General features: G+C 40.2%; 1 protein-coding gene and 1 pseudogene across 4 annotated transcripts in view; both read left to right on the top strand.

Moving 5' to 3' along the window:
• The window catches only part of LOC148376966 (uncharacterized), a 58,205-nt gene extending 51,345 nt beyond the window's left edge, over positions 1 to 6,860 (top strand). For all 3 annotated transcript variants that reach the window (XM_088351118.1, XM_088351111.1, XM_088351100.1), the window contains exon 2: positions 3,923 to 6,860. In XM_088351118.1, coding sequence (XP_088207244.1) covers positions 3,923 to 5,952 — 2,030 coding nt within the window. In that variant the 3' untranslated portion in view covers positions 5,953 to 6,860. The remainder of the gene's footprint in view (positions 1 to 3,922) is intronic.
• Positions 6,861 to 8,659: 1,799 nt separating this feature from the next.
• Positions 8,660 to 11,864, top strand: LOC148376965 (uncharacterized; annotated as a pseudogene). Its single transcript, XR_015852497.1, has 2 exons — positions 8,660 to 8,890; positions 9,718 to 11,864. The product of XR_015852497.1 is annotated as an uncharacterized LOC148376965 (transcript).
• The last annotated feature ends 8,128 nt before the right edge of the window (positions 11,865 to 19,992 follow it).

Below are 19,992 nucleotides of genomic sequence, written 5' to 3'. Positions count from 1 at the left end.
TTCTTTGTTCAATTCATCAAAGAGATCTCGCTTTTAAACGGCTCATTTGCTTTGATGATTGATATCACGAATTATGTTGTACTAAGATGTTAAAGAAAAGTACAGAAAGTAGAAAAATGGAAAAAGACAAGCCTGTTATTCGCAATTACTATCTACAAATGCAGAAAATAAATTAATAATTCGATGATCAAAACTGAATGAATACGCAGATATCTACTATATTTGTCACCGATTCATAACTTCGATCTTTGTATCACTAAATTTCAGGGGTTCTTAGATCTCTGCCAAGATCTATAAATCTTTTAGCAAGCTAGTACACGGAATTCAAAATTCCTATCATATTATCATTATTGATAGTTCAGTTTTAAAATTGTTTCATATATACATATATATATATATATATATATATATATATGTGTGTGCAGCACGGTGGCGCAGTGGCCAGCACGTGTGCGGCATTACTAAGGACCTGGGAACAGGTGTGTGTGTTCCAAGCCAGCCACTGGGCTCCTGTGCGGAGCCTGCATGCTCTCATTGTTTACGTTAGTTTCCTCCGGCTATCCGGTTTACTTACCTCTTTCAAAAACATGCATTTCAGGTGGACTGGCTGGTCCAAATTGTCCCTATGTGTGAATGATCTAGTTAATTGTCTATCTTTGTGTGCCCTGCAATTGGCTTGCAACCAATTCAGGGTGTCCTCCAATCGCTGCTCGATGATCGCTGTGATGGACTCCAACATTCCTGCTACCCCACTGAGGACAAGCGGTGTAGCTGATAAGATGAGATTTACCTATCATGGTTATGGTTTATACCGGCCGAATATGAACACAAAACTTTTCTGCATCTCACCTGTAACGCCCTTATTGTTGACATATTCCTTTAATATCATAAAAATTGGTATTTCACTTACCATTGTTCATCCCATGTAATATCTTCATCATCGTTATTAGTGCTACCTTTCCCTGATCCCATTTTCTCCTCAGCGGGTTGTTGAGTCCAAATGAGACAAGAACCAAAATTCTAAAACTCAAGAACATCGTTAGTGCAACACTTTTGCTGTAAAATCAAACTTTACCTTAGTTCCTTTGTAGTGTTTTCACGATAGTTCCCTAACAATATTTCTCTAGTCTATAATATTTCCCATTATGGCAACGAAATAGTGTAGTGTTCTATAGTATGTCTATGTCCATTTGCCTTCAAACATATTTTCATCCTTTAAATAATTTCCGTTAATTTTTATAGCTTATCTATAAAAATACTGTCACATGTTTTGCACAATGCTGACAACTTTTTTGCACTACGATGACTATTCACCAAATGCATATTACACAAACCTCAATTGTATGTAACATCTTACATGCAATTATTTTAGTGTAAATATTGTATCAATTATAACTATAACCTTATCTTCTCTGTTCCTTTACCTGACTTTGAAGATGGATTGTCATGCCAAATTTCATTGTCAGTCACAATATGTTAACCCATTTTGTAACTATGTCGGTAAAAGTATATTCTATTCTATCATAAATGGTTTGCATTTATATAGTGTTTTTCAAGACCATGAGGGACTGAAAAATACCATCCCAAAATGTTCTCAATGTGGGCGATTTTCTAATGGTGAACGGTTATTTTCATTGATTTTTGTTAATCAATTTGACAAACATTGTAATTTTGTTATATTACAACATTTCTTTTGTATTATCAACAGATAAGATCTTCATGTCTTTATTAGTTGGCCAACCCACAAAATCAGCAAGGGAACAAACTCTCACTGTATATAAAATTACACACCAGTAAAGCTTTTTTGTACGATCTTAAATCGTTCCAGGATCGGGTTTAGATCGCTCGTGTAATGAGTGAATGGAAAACTAATCTGTTCTGGCCTACAAGTTGATTCTAAATTGCTATAAAACATCTTCTTGAGCACTAAAAACACATTCAAATAGTAACTAAAAAAAACATATACACTTATAGTCTAAATACGACTAAATTATTGAAATCAAATTCACGTTTATCAGAAATATTTCCAATGGAGGCATCAGTGTAAGGAATGTGTAACGAAGGTGCCGAGGAAGAAGGGTGGCGGTGTTAGTGTATTCATCCAGGTCATCCAATGTGATTAAGGGCCACTTGGTTGCTTTTATGATTAGTTTTCTCCTTGTTTGGGCCAAAATTTTAGAGGGGATGGCCAGGTCATGGTAACTTTGTAGTGGTTTTACGCTCTCACCGTTTTTATATTATTGCTCTTTTTGTTTCCCGTTCCTTTTTTGATTGTGGAAACAGCCCGATCAATTTGCCCCACAATATATAACGCGTAATACTTGAAAAACAAGGTGGAGCGGAGTCGTGGCATAAGAGGGAGAGTTCGTTTATTGAACCTCGTCCAGAGAAATCTCGAAGTCTCGTTCGTCTTCAGAGACAATTGGCTTTTTATATCCTAATACAACATGGGTATTAGTTTTCGCCCGTCCCCCTTGCATGCGTTCATGCACGCCACAAGACAGGACCTTTTGTAATCTTCATGTCACTTCCAAGAACTGATTGGTGTCGGCTTCCAAGAATTGTTTTGGGTCGGTTTGACCCGGCATGCTCCCTGCCAAGAAATCTTGGCAGGACGAACGCTAGTCTTTCGTCCAAGGCGATCATTAATAATAATATTCGCCGACATTTGCACACGGGGTAAACAAGTTGAAATTTCCCCTTTTTCTATCCTAATGCGTTCCTTATGCAAGCCGACTCCACAACAATCCACAACACTTTGAACTTTTCCACTATTTTATACCGGACCGGCCTGGTGTGTAGTTTGTCTGTTCTGCGGCGTCTCCTTTCACTGAACTCTAAACCCATCACAGAGCATGTGCATTCATACTGAGACTTTAAGACACACAGGCGCATCCTTTTTGTCATTGTTAGTCAGTTAGGTCATCTCTCATCTCATCTCATCAGCTGCACTGCTTATCCTCAGTAGGGTCGCGGGGGTGCTGGAGCCCATCCCAGCAATCATCGGGCAGTGGGCAGGGGGACATTTAGGTCAACATTAGATCATTCAAAACTCATCAGAGAATGTCTGTAATCAGTTGGCTGAGCTGAGATAGCAGGGTGCCAATATTTTTGCAACAACTACCTTCCAGATTTTTCGGCGTAAATATAAAATTAATATGTTGAAATAATTGTGTTTCACTTCACGATTGCGTCCCACATGTTGTTTCTAAGAAAATATATTCTGTTTTTTTAGCTTTTAGTTTGAAACCCGAAATGTGGCAATACGACTAAAAGTTATTGGGGGCCAATACCTTCTTGAGGCGCAGTACATTTAAATACTCTTTTAAATGATCTACTACAATATACATTTATTGTTATTGTAATTCGTCTGTTCCGACACATTATTTCCGTTTACAAGTCAACAGACTCGTGAAATGATTCTCAATATGGCCGCCAGCCTTCCCCTTTCGATTGACACCCTTCCCATGATTAAGGTCTGTTCATGCTAGTTTTTTCATGCACAAAATACCAAGTTACATTCAACTTGCGTCTTCCTTGACACATACATTCGACGTGTCTCACTCTTACCCTTTACTAGATTGGCGCCCCCTGGCAGTCGCTAAAAAGAAGTAGTGGCTTATAGTTCGAATTATACGGTATGTAACATTGTGCATTGTCTATCACTGACAGAAGAATTGGAATCAGTCCTTCAAAGCTGAGCACTTTGTGTTCCTAAATGCCAATATTATGAATAGACCAATTATATTTATGTTTTTGTTATACACAATTAAATGAGGTTCTGTGTCGTTTCTGTCTCCATTGGTTAGAATTATTACATAAGGGCAGGCTATGTATTTATACATTTTGCCATTTATGTGTTTTGGTATTATGTCGTATATTTTGGATGATACGAAACCTATGTGTGTCTTGTGTCCCACAGATGTCAGTGAAGAATTCCTGTCTCCAGAGTTTCCTGATATTAAAAAGGAGGAGGATGATGTGGAGCCTGTTTGTGTTAAAGAGGAGGAGGCACTTTTCACAGAGTTGCCGGTGACTGAGACCATTTTAACTCCTGGGAGTCAGGTTAAACATGAAGAAAACTGCCAGGAGCCTCCAAGCAGAAGCTCCCGTCAACACGTGAAAACTGATGATGAGGACACGTTCGACACTAATGGCGCCGAACAGTCAGAAGGTGATAAAACATGTTCTCAGTGTGGGGAAACATTTCAATTCAAGAATCGTTTGAAGTTGCATATGAGAACCCACACTGGTGAGAAGCCTTTTTCCTGCTCAGTTTGCGGTCGAAGATTCAGCCATAAAAGAAGCTTAAAAAGACACACAAGAACCCACACTGAGAAGCCTTTTTCTTGCAAACTTTGTGGTCAAAAATTCTGCGATAAATCACACCTAAATAATCACACAAGAATCCATACTAACGAGAAGCCTTTTTCCTGCTCAATCTGTGGTGAAAATTTCAGAAAGAAGGCAAACCTAAACTCACACATAATAACCCACACTGGTGAGAGGCCTTTTTCCTGCTCAGTTTGCGGCCAAAAATTCAGCCGAAAGCATGTATTAGAAAACCACACCAGAATCCACACTGGTGAGAAGCCTTTTTCATGTTCAATTTGTGATGAAAAATTCAGACAGAAGGCAAGCCTAAACTCACACACGAGAACCCACACTGGTGAGAAGCCTTTTTCCTGCTCAATCTGTGGTCAGAAATTCAGGCAAAAAGGAACCTTAAAAATCCACACAGGAGTCCACACTGCCGAGAAGTCTTTTTCCTGCTCAATCTGTGGTGAAAATTTCAGACACAAGGCAAGCCTAAACTTACACACAAGAACCCACACTGGTGAGAAGCCTTTTTCCTGCTCAGTTTGCGACCAAAAATTCAGCCAAAAGCATGTATTAGAAAACCACACCAGAATCCACACTGGTGAGAAGCCTTTTTCCTGCTCAGTTTGTGGTCTAAAATTCAGCCACAAAGTAAGTTTGAAAAACCACGCTACAACCCACACTGGTGAAAAGCCTTTTTCCTGCAAACTTTGTGGTAAAAACTTCAGCATTAAAGGAAACTTGACAAAACACTCGACAATCCACACTGGGGAGAAGCCTTTTTCATGTTCAATTTGTGATGAAAAATTCAGCCAGAAAGAAAACTTGAAAAGACACACAAGAACGCACACTGGTGAGAAGCCTTTTCCTTGCTCAATCTGTGGTGAAAATTTCAGACACAAGGCAAACCTAAACTATCACATAAGAACCCACAGCGGCCAGAAGCCTTTTTCCTGCTCAATTTGCGGTGTAAAATTCAGCCAGAGATCAATCTTAAAAATGCATGCAAGAACCCACACTGGTGAAAAACCTTTTTCCTGCTCTACTTGCGGTCAAAAATTCAGCCATAAAGAAAGCTTAAAAAGACACACAAGAACCCACACTGGTGAGAAGCCCTTTTCCTGTTCAATCTGTGGACTAAAATTCAGCCACAAAGTAAGTTTGAAAAACCACGCTACAACCCACACTGGTGAGAAACCTTTTTCCTGTTCAATCTGTGGTCATAAATTCATCCATAAATCAAACCTAAATAATCACACAAGAACCCACACTGGTGAGAAGCCTTTTTCCTGCAAACTTTGCGGTCAAAACTTCAGCATTAAAGGAAACTTGAAAAAACACTCAACAATCCACACTGGGGAGAAGCCTTTTTCCTGTTCAATTTGTGATGAAAAATTCAGCCTGAAAGAAAACTTAAAAAGACACACCAGAACCCACACTGGTGAGAAGCCTTTTTCCTGTTCAATTTGTGATGAAAAATTCAGCCATAAAGAAAGCTTAAAAAGACACACAAGATCTCACACTGCCAAGAAGCCCTTTTCCTGCTCAGCTTGCGGTTTAAGATTTTCAAGTGAAGCCAGAGCTCAGGATCACACGTGTGCCGGGGAAAATAGCATCCGTCACTCTGTTTGATACGGTTTCATTTCTTGCATTTACATATAAAAGAAATCGTCCAATGTATGTACAAAAACTTTGCGTGTGTACATGTCTGTATAGAATATATATACACACACAGTCACACGCACAGTGGTACCTCTTCATACAAGCTTACTTTGTTCCAGGTTCGTTCTCAAATTGATTGTGAAGATATGAAATCATTGAAAACGAATTCATCTGTTTTGGTCTCCAGAAAGCATCCAAGTTAAATAGCCATGAAACACATCTTCATCATCACTTCAAATACATTTGAACTGTCATCAAACCGTTACAGTACAAAAACCAGCACTGCGTATTATTAACGAGTCTAAATTTCAGGGTCTCATCAAACACGATCCGGCTGTAGTTTTATTTCAAGTTTTTCAACAAAACGATGCCCTAAATTTACAGAAAATATTTGAAGAAAGGGCTCTTAACTTGAGAGGTTATGGTGAATTTAAAATACTGAGAACTCAAACAACGCTTGAAGGTTTTTGTGTCTCCGTACGTCGCGTGAAACTCCGGAACAGTCGGATTTTACAACAGAAACGAGGCAAAAATATTGAAGAGTTTAAACTAAAGGTTGACCGATCATTGGGCGGGACGATTATGTATTCAATGTGATTAACGTTTTCTTAGTTGTTTCTCTGATTAGTTGTCTCCTTGTTGGCCGAAGGTTCAGCTCAGGGGTTGGGAACCTTATTGACCCTTTTCAACTGTGGATTTTGTCTTCTAAAGTTATTTTTGAATTTCTCTTGTTTTTATGTTTGCCTTTTTATCCTGACATTTTATTGATCTCATTTAAGTTTTTATTACGCGTCTATCCTGGAGTGCTACGTCTAATCTCTTTGTAAACAATGTTCTCCGTGTTTTTATCAATGACAATAAAGACATTTGTAATTGTTGATTGAAGTTGTATTCTATTTTATACGCTGTTTTATTCCACTTATATTCAAAATACTTGTCCTTAGTTTGACCTCAGCCTTGAGTGCAACTTTTTAGAAGGCTGTCGTTAAAACGCCTGTGCTTTGGAATGTTTTCTTTGGTTTCAGTCTGTGCAGATAGCAATGACTTATCACCTCGCCTGGGGGGTTAGAATGTGTGTGACGTGCCCCATTCCTTCCGGAGGGCGATGACCTCTCACCCTTCTCCCAAGCTTCGAAGGACTATTGGGAAATCTGCATCGACGACCGCGGACCAATCAGCCAGCTGCTTGGTCATAAAATGGGCAACCTCGGAAGTCCCCGTCGTTCACCTGCACACAATTGTAAAATTCGCACAGGTTTAACTCTTTGATTCGGCTAAATAGATTAATACGTGGACTATACTCGGCTCAATAACTTCTCCGGCTTCTGGACATGCTCCAACTGTAAGGGATTACACAGGACACAGGAAATGTCATCGGAGTCAGATGTCAGTATAATAAATGTAAAAACCTTACAGGATGCATGAATACATTTGTTGAGTTGACAAAACTAAGATGACCTTTACCAAGATTTATTTGAAATCTGAATGTGATTGAGTTTACCCACAATGAATACCTGTAATTAAAGCTGCATGAGTTTTAATGTGAATGTTATTATCTTGCATCACATATAACTTCCTGTTACAGAAATGTTAATGACACAACAATTTTAAACACTGCCTAGCTTCAAATGCCTAGCTTTGCTGTTTTGTTAGCGAGCTAAATCTAAACCTTACTTTTCAGGGAGTGCGTCATCTGGTGGGTAAATGTGATACTGCAACTTCCATGTCTAGAGTTTGGCCAGCTCCACAGGAGGAGGTTGAATTTTCGGTTTTATTTTTATTTTAATCCGACGGGACGTTTTGCTGTGGAACCTGTGACAATGATGCCATGTGAAATCGGAATAAACCAACCACGGTTGGGTAGGGTTACTTGAACTGGATTACTTTCAATTACTTTTGGAATACTCCAGTACCAAATAAGCTAATAAAAGACAAAATCAACTAAATATGAATCAAATGATGACTCACAACACGTGGTAAGCTTTCTCTCCTGGCTTTGATCTCAGGCAAACGAACATAAAATGTGACAGAAACAAAATGAAAATCAATCCAAACAGCTTGCCAACATGATTTTTGCCGTTCCATGTATTCCGTTACTCCCCAAGCCTGCACAAAATTTAGTAATTGGATTCATATTTAGTTTCTTTTGTCTTTTATTAGCATATTTGGGATTAGAATAATCCAAAAGTCATTGAAAGTAATCCAGTTCAAGTAACCTTACCCAACCCTGATTACAACAATCAAAACAATTAAAAAAAAAAAAAAGAAATATTAGGACAAATAATGAAACACAATGCAGCAAATTAATTAATTTTGAAAATGTATAATGCTTCTATTTTATGACAGCCTTTATCGTTTCAATATAGAGTGAAGTCAATAAATAACGACAACAACTTTTATCTCATTTCAATTTTTGAATTCTCGATACAAAGCGAACAACACAGATATGAGGAAACTTGTATCGACCAGTCACAAGCACCTGAGAGAGAGAGTGTGTGTGTGTGTGAGAGAGAGAGAGAGAGAGAGAGAGAGAGCATTTCGAAAGGAGTCGGCTTGCAAAGCCGTTTCATTCGCCAATGACGCATCCAATTGTAACCGTGACGAAGATGTAATGCGAGGGGGCGCTAATGCACCAAAGAGATGGATGCCAACCGAAGAAGAAGACAAGAACGACCCGTCACTAATGCTCGGGGCTTCGTGGCGTTGTGCATGATTTGACTCCATGTATCTGCATTAACACCGTAAAAGCGTTAACGCTGAGCTTTAAAGTTGTCTAAAATGTGCGAAAGACGGAAAGGAAATTGGAAAGAGGAGCTTCGGGAAGTCCAAGAAGAGAACGAGCGAGAAGATGGACGGCTAAACCGAGTTAGCATTAGCGAGCAGCTACAAGTTGTGTTGAACCGTACAGGTTGGTCATTTTTATTTCTACAACCTTTTTATTCTCTTATTTTGGACTCCTCGCGTCCATTGCACGGCAAATGTTTGTTTTCTATTTCATATTATTGACGCAATTGATCGAGGGGTAAACCCATTTCGTTGGCGTCGAGACCAATTATTCGTAAAGTATGTCGTCGTCACATTAACAACAATCATCCTGAGCATTTCAAAAATCTCCTTTGAGAGAATAAAACTATCGTTAGTGAGAGTTTTTCAATGTGACAAGAGCCACAGAAACACGGCTAAAGTTTGCCAAAACTGCATACAAAAGGACATGCCATGAGGCTCTTGAACTCCACCCGGGGGAGTAAAAGCCCACATGAAACCATACCCTCACATTGCATATCACCATATTTTATGACAGTGTGTATTTTATGTAGCACTATCTAAATACTCTATATCAACACGTTACATTGGGTATTTATGTAATATATTCCTTTTACTTTATTATTGTTTATCTTTCAACAAAAGGATACTGCTGGAAAGTGGGAATTTCCCTACCCGGATGAATAAACTATTCATCTATCTCGCCCTCTCTATCTATATCTATCTATCTCTATCCCTCTATCTCTTTCTTTCTTTCTCTATCTCTATATCCCTCTATATATCTCTGTACCTATATAGCTCTATATATCTTCATCTATATATCTCTCTTTCTAAACATGGAATAAAAAAGGCTTTTAGGGGAAAAATGATGAAAGAGATACCACGTTGCTGTTAAACATTTTGTTTATTCAATTTTCATTTTTCTAGTGATGCATTTGTTGTAAAAATAAATCCATGTGTGTTTGTGTCGAGATTTTCCACGTGTCTTGTGTCCTGCAGACGTCTGTCAGGAGTATCGTCTTCCTTCGCGACAGGAGACAAAGTTGCCCGGCGTCAAAAAGGAGGAAGAGAAGTTTTTAGAGATGCTGGACATTAAAAAGGAGGAGGACGACTGTTTGGAGTCCGTTGACGTTAAAAAGGAGGAAGATTTGAGAGAGTTTCCAGTGACTGGGGCCAGTTTAACCTCTGTAGATGAATATGAAGAGAACAAGGAGATAGTGTCTCCAAGAAGAAGCTCCGGAACAACAGACAATAACGACGCGTCCGACAATGATGGCGACAAACAGTCGGAAGTTGAGAACACAAATAACAAATGTTTAGAGTGTGGGAAAACGTTTAGACACAACTGTAGTTTGAAATCACATATGATTGTCCACACAGGTGAAAAACCCTTTGCCTGCTCGGTTTGTGGTCAAAAATTCAGCCAAAAGGGAAATTTGAAAAGCCATGCAAGAACCCACACTGGTGAAAAACCTTTCGCTTGTTCAGTTTGTGGTAAAAAAATCAGTGAGATATCAAACCTTAAGACACACTCAAAAATCCACTCTGGTGAGAGACCTTTCGCGTGCTCGGATTGCGGTCAAAAATTCAGCGGAAAAGCAAGTTTGAAATACCACACGAGAACTCACACTGGTGAAAAACCTTTCGCCTGCTTGGTTTGTGATAAAAAATGCAGCCAAATATCACACTTAAGACCGCATGCAAGAACTCACACTGGTGAGAAACCTTTTGCCTGTACAGTTTGTGGTAAAAGATTCACCCGGAGACTACATTTGAAAAGCCACATTAGATCACATACTGGTGAAAAACCTTTTTCTTGCTCAGTTTGCAGCCAGAAATTCAGCCATAAAGAAAGCTTAAAAATCCACACAAGAAACCACACTGGTGAGAAACCTTTTGCCTGTTCAGTTTGTGATAAAAGATTCAGCCGTAGCGGTCATTTGAAAAGCCACACAAGAACTCACACTGGTGAAAAACCTTTTTCCTGCTCAGTTTGTGGCCAAAACTTCAGTCATAGAGGAGGATTGAAAAGCCACACAAGAACCCACACCGGTGAAAAACCCTACGCCTGCTCAGTTTGTGGTCAAAAATTCAGCGAAAAAGCAAGAATGCAATGTCACATAAGAATCCATACTGGTGAAAAACCTTTTCTCTGCTCAGTTTGCGGCCAAAAGTTCAACCACAAAGAAAGTTTAAAAAGCCACACAAGAACCCACACTGGTGAAAAACCTTTTGCCTGCGCATTTTGTGACCAGAAATTCGGCCATAAAGGAAACTTAAAAATCCACACAAGAACCCATACTGGTGAGAAACCCTACACCTGCTCAGTTTGTGGTCAAAAATTCATTCAGCAATCAAACTTAAATTACCACACAAGAGCCCACAGTGATGAGAAACCATTTTCTTGTTCTGTTTGTGGCCTAAGATTTTCAAGTCAGGTTAACGCTCAGAATCACAAGTGTGCTGGTGAGAATAAGTTATTTTAAATTGAATTTACATTGAATCACAGTCATCACTGAATGAGTAAATTTGTGTACGCTTGTGGTCAGTGACATGTCTTAACTTACCTGTTTTAACATTGTGCTGGTTTTGAAATTGTTTTTTCTTAAAGTACGAGTTTACAGCTTTTATGCTTTAATTGAATGATTCTATAATGTACATATAAAAGGGTTGATGAATATCAGCACCAATTATTATTTCCTTAGTATGTTCCTCTATTATCCTCTATATCTTGTGTAGACATGTAAATATAATATTCATGGCGGCGCCCTGTTCGGCTGCGGCTGCATCGTCTTGCAACGGTTTTTTTACACGTCGGCCATAAGATCCAGTCTTCGACTCAGTTTTGATGGCGCACAAAGTCGGCTCGAACTGCAGATTAAGATACGATCGCAGTTTTTTTTGCTGGATATGCGATCATCCAGACATCAAGCGCTCGGTGTTTATTAGCCACGGACTGCTATGTCAACAAGACCCAGCGGCCTACAAGGCAGCGAAGCAGAGTGGCAAGACAGCGGCGTGACCGCCGAACGAGGACAATCAAGCGCTCGGTGCTACGACCACTCGACATCAAGCGCTCGGTGCTACGACCACTCAGGAGTGTTTATTAGCCACGGACTGCTATGTCAACAAGACCCAGCGGCCTAAGAAGCAGCGAAGCAGAGTGGCAAGACAGCGGCGTGACGAGGAAGCGGGCCGGGCTAACAGCTAGGCTAAAGGCTAACCCCTCTAACATCCATTTTGCTCTCCAACATTCGCTCTCTGGACAATAAACTGGACCATTTAACAACCGGAAGTGGCATCGAACCGCGAGATGACGAACTGCTGCGCTAAAATTCTGACCAAGACGCGGTTAATCTTATCTATCCCGGCTGACGTTCAAAGAAACTGTGCGGGTCAGATGTATCGACATTTCGTTCTGTATACACGTGTACACGAATGACAATAAAGTAGATCTGAATCTGAATAATATAACAAAATATGTGAGTTGACTTAACCAAAATGATCTCTTCACAAGTTTTATGTAAAAGTTATTTTGATTAAATTAATCTACAATGTCTTTATTTTTTACCTGTAATTAAAGCATGATGACTTTTTATGTGGACTTCATGAGTTGGTATGACATATTTGAAGAGTTTTTGACCCCCTTTGAAGATTGAGATTTGTATTCAACCTAATGTGATTCTACAACTTCATACATTTCATACGTTTGACTAAAAATGACTTCGAGTCAAGTCCCATTCATTTGTGACGCCCTTAACACAAGATGTCTCAAAGGACTGCACAGGATTACAATGACACCATCGCCTGAACTTGAACCAACATGCAGGCAAGGAACAACTCAAAACCTCAGCGTGAGGAAAATAAGAAACCTTCAGAAGGTGCCTCACGGGTGGTGATCCCTCTTTCAGGATTACCCGAGTGCAATGGATTTAGCATTGGGTAACAGTACTCAAAACGTAGTGAACATCAGTAAAAGAGAACAATAGGTAAAATGTTGAAATTTGTCCAAGAAGTGCATGACGGCAACGACGCCTCAAACATGTAACGTAGTCCAAAAAGTCCGAGATATGAGGACGCAATTCCATGCAAACATTGGTATGTTAGTAAGAGAACCTTAAAGTCACATCTTAAGTGGACTGGCAGCCAGTGCAAGTTGGCCAATACAGGAGTAATATGCTTAAACTACCAGAACAATTCCCGAGGAGAGCGATATGTTAATAATATTTAAAACTGACATTTCTGATTAGCTGCCGACACAGTCCTGACATAAAACCTCTGCTTTTCAAGTAATTTTGCAAAAAAAAAAGGTAGATTTAATTTCAACTTTGTATCTGTAACGAATGGTGGACTAAATAAATTGCCAACGCTATTTTAAGAAATGTCACATGCGCTCAAGTTGTCTGTTTTTCTTTTTTGGGGCAAGAATACCGGAAAAAACACATTCTGTTTTTGTCCCGTTTAGATGTATGTACGGTGTCGTTGCTGTCATGCACTTTCCGGATACATTTTCAACATATTACCTAGTGTTTACTATGTTTGTGTACTGTAATGCTAAATCTAATTCACCCTGTGTAAAGTAAGCTACTTTTAGTCATTGTGCATTTCTCAGACTCCTATGTCACAAATTAACTTGTTTAACCTGATGAAATTAACGTGTTTAACCAGTTTTTCTATTTTAATGCACAAGTAATCATTCACACACACACATATAAAGCCTCACCCAAAGATCTATGCATTTCAGTACTTTTCCATTGCGCGTGACTCTACAATAAATGCGCTACTGCACCCGGAAGTAGATTAGAAGGATCCGGACAGCCAAACGTGCCACGTTGCACTCTCTGACCAATCTTTTTCCTACTGTAGTAGCAAAAACTGGAATTCTTGCCTTCGCCTGCATTCCTTGGACAGCCGTTGGGCCGGGTCTGCCCTCTTTCAGACCCGGCACCCTGGTCATCCTGGAAGGGGGATTACCACTTGTGAGGCCCCTTCTCAAGGTTTCTTTTTTTCCTCACGCTGAGGTTTTGAGTTTTTCCTTGCCCGCATGTCGGTTTAAGATCAGGTCATTGTGTCATTGCAATCCTGTGCAGTCCTTTGAAACATTTTGGTGATTAAGGGCGTCAGAAAGAAATGGGGCTTGACTTGACGTGTATTCAGGGTTCGAATGCTATCCACCCATCCATTATCTGCGCCAATTATCCTTAGTAGGGTAGCGGCCCCAGCTGTCCTTGGCCAGTGGGAAGGGGACAACCCGAGCTGGTTGCCAGAAAACCATTCAGTCGCTCATTCACACCTAGGGGCAATTTGGACCAGCCAATGAACCTGACATGCATGCTTTTGGAATGTGGTAACTGTAGTGCCTGGAGGAAACCCACGCAACCACGGGGAGAACATGCAAACCTGGACTTGAACCTCTGCACCTTAGGGCTGCGCTAATCACCAATCCGCCGTGCCACCCAGGATGAGAATGCCCTATATACAGGGTGCCCCAAAAGATGCGTACCCATATTTTATTGGATAAAAAAAATCCATTTTTTAACAAATGCCTTTTCTGTTGCAGGACGTGAAAGGTGAACCTAGGGGTGATCATTTGCAGCTAGAGTTGCCCTGAAAATGTCTTGGACAAATCAGCAAAAGATATTCTCCCCGGAGACCTATTTTGCGACAAAATCATACCAGAGTGTACAGATTCAGTTTCGAAAGCGTTTCCATCGTCGCAACTTTCCATCAAAATCAATGATTGTTAGTTGGATTAAGAAGTTCAGAGAGCATGGAACTGTAGTTGACCTATGTTCTAAAGCCACAGGGGGAACTTATTCAGGCAGGAAGTGTTGTGGATTGTTGTGGAGTCTGCTCCCATAAGGAACGCATTAGGCTAGAGAAAGGGGAAATTCCAACTTGTTTACCCCGAGTTTAAATGTTGGCGAATATTATCGCCTTGGACGAAAGACTGGCGTTCGTCCTGCCGAGATTTCTTGGCAGGGAGCAGGCCGTGTCACACTGACCCAGGACATTGGAAGCAGAACCCAGAAAAGTAACGTGTGCGTGTACACGTGCAAGGGGACGGGCGAAGGCTATGCTGATGTTGTATTAAGGTTATAAAAAGCCACCCGTCTCTGAAGACGGGGAGAGATTTCGAGGTTCCTGTTACAATAAACAAACTCTCCCTCTGACGTCACGGCTCCTTGCACCTTGTTTTTTCAAGTATTAGTATACTGTGAGACAAATCACTCGGGCTGTTTCCACATAAGAAGAACAGTGCAAGGAAAGAAGAAAACATTGCTGCAGTGAGGGACTCAGTAGGACGCAGCCCTTGGAAATCAGTGCGTGGACGCAGCCAAGAACTCGGAATGACACTGTGGCGTGTTCTTACGTCTGATCTGCACCTATCCCCATACAAGATCCAAATCGAGCAAAAATGAACTGATACTGACAAAGAAAAGCCAGTAACAATGTGTGAAGGGTTCGATAACGTCTGCTGATTTTGCAACATTGATATTGAAAGCACAGATTGTTTTACGATGGATAAGACATTTAAACAAAGACATGGACACAGATGTATGTTACTTAGCTTTACCAGAAACTTCAGTGTGTATGTTGCAAGTTGGTGCACCTCTATAACCGCACCGGAAGAAACTCACACATTGTAATATTTATCCGTCAAAATATTTCTGAAAAAAAAAAACGTTTGCTGATTTTGCAACATTGATATTGAAAGCACAGATTGTTTTTACGTTGCTATGACACTTAAATGACGAATAGCACACAGATGTATGTCACTCAGCTTTACTGGAAAACAGTGTGTGCGTTGCAAGTTGGTGCACCTCTATAACCGCACCGGGTGAAACACATCCATTGTAACATTTATCCATCAAAAGATTTTTGAAAAGAACGTTTTAAAATTGAAAATAACGTCTGCTGATTTTGCAACATTGATATTGAATGCACAGATTGTTTTACGTTGGATATGATATTTAAATAAAGACCCGGACACAGATGTATGTTACTCAGCTTTACAGGAAACTTCTGTGTGTACATTGCAATTAGGTGCCCCCTTATAACCGCACCGGGTGAAACACACACGTTGTAACAATGTTGGTATTTTTGCATCATTATGATTGTCGAGACTCACTCATTCTGATTTGTTTTTTTAATTTGTTTCGTATGATTTTGTGCGGCACTTGTTTACCAGATGCAGTGCTAGCAAGCGACCAGCAGGAGGCTGGTGTTTTCAATAATAATAATAATTGGAGCAACATTGGATTTATCGACATCATATTTCCTTCTTATGGACACATGAAGATTGTTTTGGAATTTAATGATAAAAATACACCGTTTATTAAGTTGTTCGAATGAGTTATCTGACTCCATTAACCAAACATGACCTACATTCATCCAACAATTATGCGCGCTAGTTTCTTGAGAGAAAAATGATCAGGAAAGCCGACATTTCACACGGGAGTGGCTGTCTATTTTTCCGAACAGAAGAACTAAGTGTACTCAGGAGACGGCCGAAGAAGTGACGTTGGGAGTCTGTGGGAAGCCTCCTTCTAAACTTCTTTTGTTTTCTCTTATTGTCTCACGTCTGCCCGCAAGATGGCGTCTCGGCTCCTCCCATGGGCGTGCCAAGGAAGCCCACTGGGCTTTACATTCTCATACACCAGCTCCTTGATGTCTGGTCAGCAAATCCACGAGTCAGAATTTCCGAGACAAAATATAATGCATTTCGAACAGCCTGCCCTGGCATTGAACTAAAGCCCAGTCAGTGAAAATCTTTATTGCAATAAACTGAGTCAATCGTATAAAATCCTTTATAGTCAAATGTATAAAATCCTTTAATTGTAAATTTTTTCTTTAATAAATTTTCATCTTCGTTTTCAAAAAGAGTCAGAAAAAGGCGTTTTTAATTGGATTAAAATTCGACACATAGAGCGTAATGTCGATCCTCTACTACTTGTAATTGTACACAAATGTCGTTGAATGATAAACAAAACAAATGTAACTACTTCATTTAAAATGATTTGGATTTAAGGACATGTTCAAGTCGCAAACATGATAGTTGCGTTGAAAGGATGTAAATACACATCTATGTTAAAAAAAATATCACATTATCCTGTGATAAACACTGTAGATAGATAGATAGATAGATACTTGATTCATCCCCGTAGGGAAATTCAGACTTCCAGCAGTCTACCCCGTTGTTTATTAACAGATGAACATGATGCCCTAGGGGTGCTTGTAGCGAAGTGGATGACGTCACGCCAGTCCAAAAGTTCGACATCCCTGCGGCAGATGGAAAACTTTTCTTTGTGAGATCGAACCTTCCTGTGTGGAGTTTGCATGTTCTCCCGGTACTTGCGTGGGGCACTCCAGTTTTCCTCCCACATTCCAAAAACATGCATGTCAGGTGAATTGGCCGGTTCAAATTGTCCCTAGGTGGAAATGAGCAAGCGAGTTGTCTGTCTCTCTGTGCCCTGCGATTGGAGTTTGCATGTTCTCCCCGTGCTTGCGTGAGTTTCCTGCAGGCACTCCGGTTTCCTCCCACATTCCAAAAACATGCATGTCAGGTGAATTGGCCGGTCCAAATTGTCCCTAGGTTTTGATGAGCGAGCAAATTGTCTGTCCCTGTTTGCCCTGCGACTGGCTGGCAAGCAGTTGAGGGTGTCCTCTGCCCACTGCCCGAAGACGGCTGGGATGGGCTTCAGCACCCCCGCTGAAGGATAAGAGGTGCAGATAATGGATGGATGGATGTGAGTTCCATTTTGATCTTTTGAACTTGCAAAACCTTTTTAAACCACAAACTGAGCAGGCAAAAGAATAGAATAGAATATACCTTTATTGTCATTGTTACAAATGGGCTAACATATTGTGACAACGAAATTGGGCAAAAAGGCATTTGCAAAGGTTTCTCACAAGCGTGGGTTCTTGCGTGTGTTTTTAAGTGTGATATCTGGGAGATTTTTTTAATCACAAACTGAGCAGGCAAGAGGTTTTTCACAAGAATATGGCGTTTTAAACTACACTTGTGTGGAAACATTTTTCCACACTGCCAACATTCGTGACATGCGTTATCACCTTCCAACTGTTTGTCGCCATCATCTGTTATCCCAGAGCTTCTCCTCGGAGACACCTTGTCCTTGTTCATGGTGATCTTCAGAGGTGAAATAGGGCCCAGTCACTGGAAACTCTGAAATCTTCCTCCTTTTTTACGTCAACTGTCTCTAAATATGAATCTTTCTCCCTTTTAAAGTTATCAGGCTCCAAATTGTCCTCCTTTTTACTGTGAAATGCTCCAAGTCTTCCTATTTAAAGAAATGACTAAATGATCCTTTTTTAATGTCAGCCTCATCTCTCTCCTTTTTGACATGCTCTGGCTTTAAGTCCTATTTTTTACGCCCTGAAAGTTTCAGGAAGAAGATTCTCTTGACTGACATCTGCAGGGCACCAGACACATTGTTTTGGAAAACCTCTCCACACACAAAAAATGTTGTTTTTTTACAGCAAACGCATGGCTACAAAAATCGTTTAAGCATTTCTGATAAATGAATTCAAAGTTAACATGTTTTATAGGAGTATAGTAATTTTCCACTGCCTAAAATCATTTTATTCCATTTTTATCCTGTGGAGTTTGCATGTTCTCCCCGGAATCCGGTGGTCACGTACACTACATTGTTATCAATGACAATAAAGACAATTCAATGAAAACCCTCTAAGTGTTTATATTCATATAAAGGCATTATCGGAATAAACTCGAGTATAGCTTTACAATAAACAATCAATTGTAAGGTCAGGGGCAATCAGAGGGTTTCTTTTGAAGTTCCTAATTAGCGCAAAGGGCATACACTTAAGTCAGTGCTTCTCAATCATTTTTTGGGCATGATCAGTTTAATGTAAAAACAAAAAACAGTGCATTTCAGGAGTAAGGTTGCAGTGAAATCAAGACACCAAGAGAATGAAATCATTGAATTGAAGCCAAAAACAACGGCTGATGGGAACAGTTCAAGTTGATCTTGTTTCCCCTTAACAACTTGGACACTCGACACAAACGGTAAATTTTAAAAACAAAATAAAATCCCTGCGGACGACCTACACGAGATATCTTAACTTGTCCCCTTGGTTGAATCTAACTATTAAAACTATCTTAAGGTTGCATAAAAGCAAGCTCAAATGATGGTGGTTTCTTCTTTACAGCAGGTGTTTCCAATGTGGTCATTGTCAAATATACCGTATTTTCCGCACTATAGGGCGCACCGGGTTATAGGGCGCACCCCCCAAAAAAAGTTTTTGGTCCTATATCTTCCATAGATAAGGCGCACCGGATTATAAGGCGCTACAATGGGAACGTGGACAAAACAGTCAGATGATTCAGTCCAACTGATTACCCCCTTAACATTCCCAAAGCTTGCAAAGAAGCAAATACGTGTCGTAGACACGTGCGGATGCGGTGTCCGTACGATGTCACTCAAATGCATCCATTCAAATATCATTCAGAAGGTTAAAGTCTTGGGATTCAAGAAATGCCAACCATTCCTTAGTTTCAATTTTCTTTTTCGCTCGCAACTTTAATGTGCATATGACAATAAACACTTGGAATTGAGTTGAATTCACTCAACTCATCACAGCAACATCAAGATGGTTCTAAAACAAGATACCGGGAAAATAGAAAGCCGCATAGCTCACCTAAGTTCTCACGTTCAATAATGATACGCAGCAATGGTCTTTTTACAACCGTGAGTGTAGTCAATCCAGGAGAGTAGAATATTTACAAATACAGACTAATGAAACATGTTTCTTTATGGCTTGCTATTCAGTCATCTTTTTCGGCCAATTGCAGGGTTTGTTTTGGCCCTCTAGCCTATCCGAGGCTCCGAATAACTTCAGCCAATAGCGATCGATTTAACGGATGATTGACACATCTTTTTCGGCCAATTGCAGGGTTTGTTTCGGCCCTCTAGCCTATCCGAGGCTCCGAATAACTTTAGCCAATAGCGATCGATTCAAATGATGATTGACACATTGGTTAGCCAATGAAACGCCGGTATATAAATCCCAGCATACACCGCGGACGACTCCACGTTCGGGGGAAAATCGAGTCGGCGGCTGCTGCGTAAGTTGCGAGACCTTGCGATTTAATATTGAGCCATATATAAGGCGCACTGTATTATAAGGCGCATGGTCAGCTTTTGAAAAAAATTAAGACTTTTAGGTGCGCCTTATAGTGCGGAAAATACGGTAATTGTGTTTCAA

This window comes from Urocampus carinirostris, chromosome 1 (genome assembly GCF_059441175.1).
Source record: "Urocampus carinirostris isolate Australia breed hairy pipefish chromosome 1, RoL_Ucar_1.0, whole genome shotgun sequence".
Taxonomy (NCBI): Eukaryota; Metazoa; Chordata; class Actinopteri; order Syngnathiformes; family Syngnathidae; genus Urocampus; species Urocampus carinirostris.
This window is presented reverse-complemented; position numbering and strand designations above follow the sequence as displayed.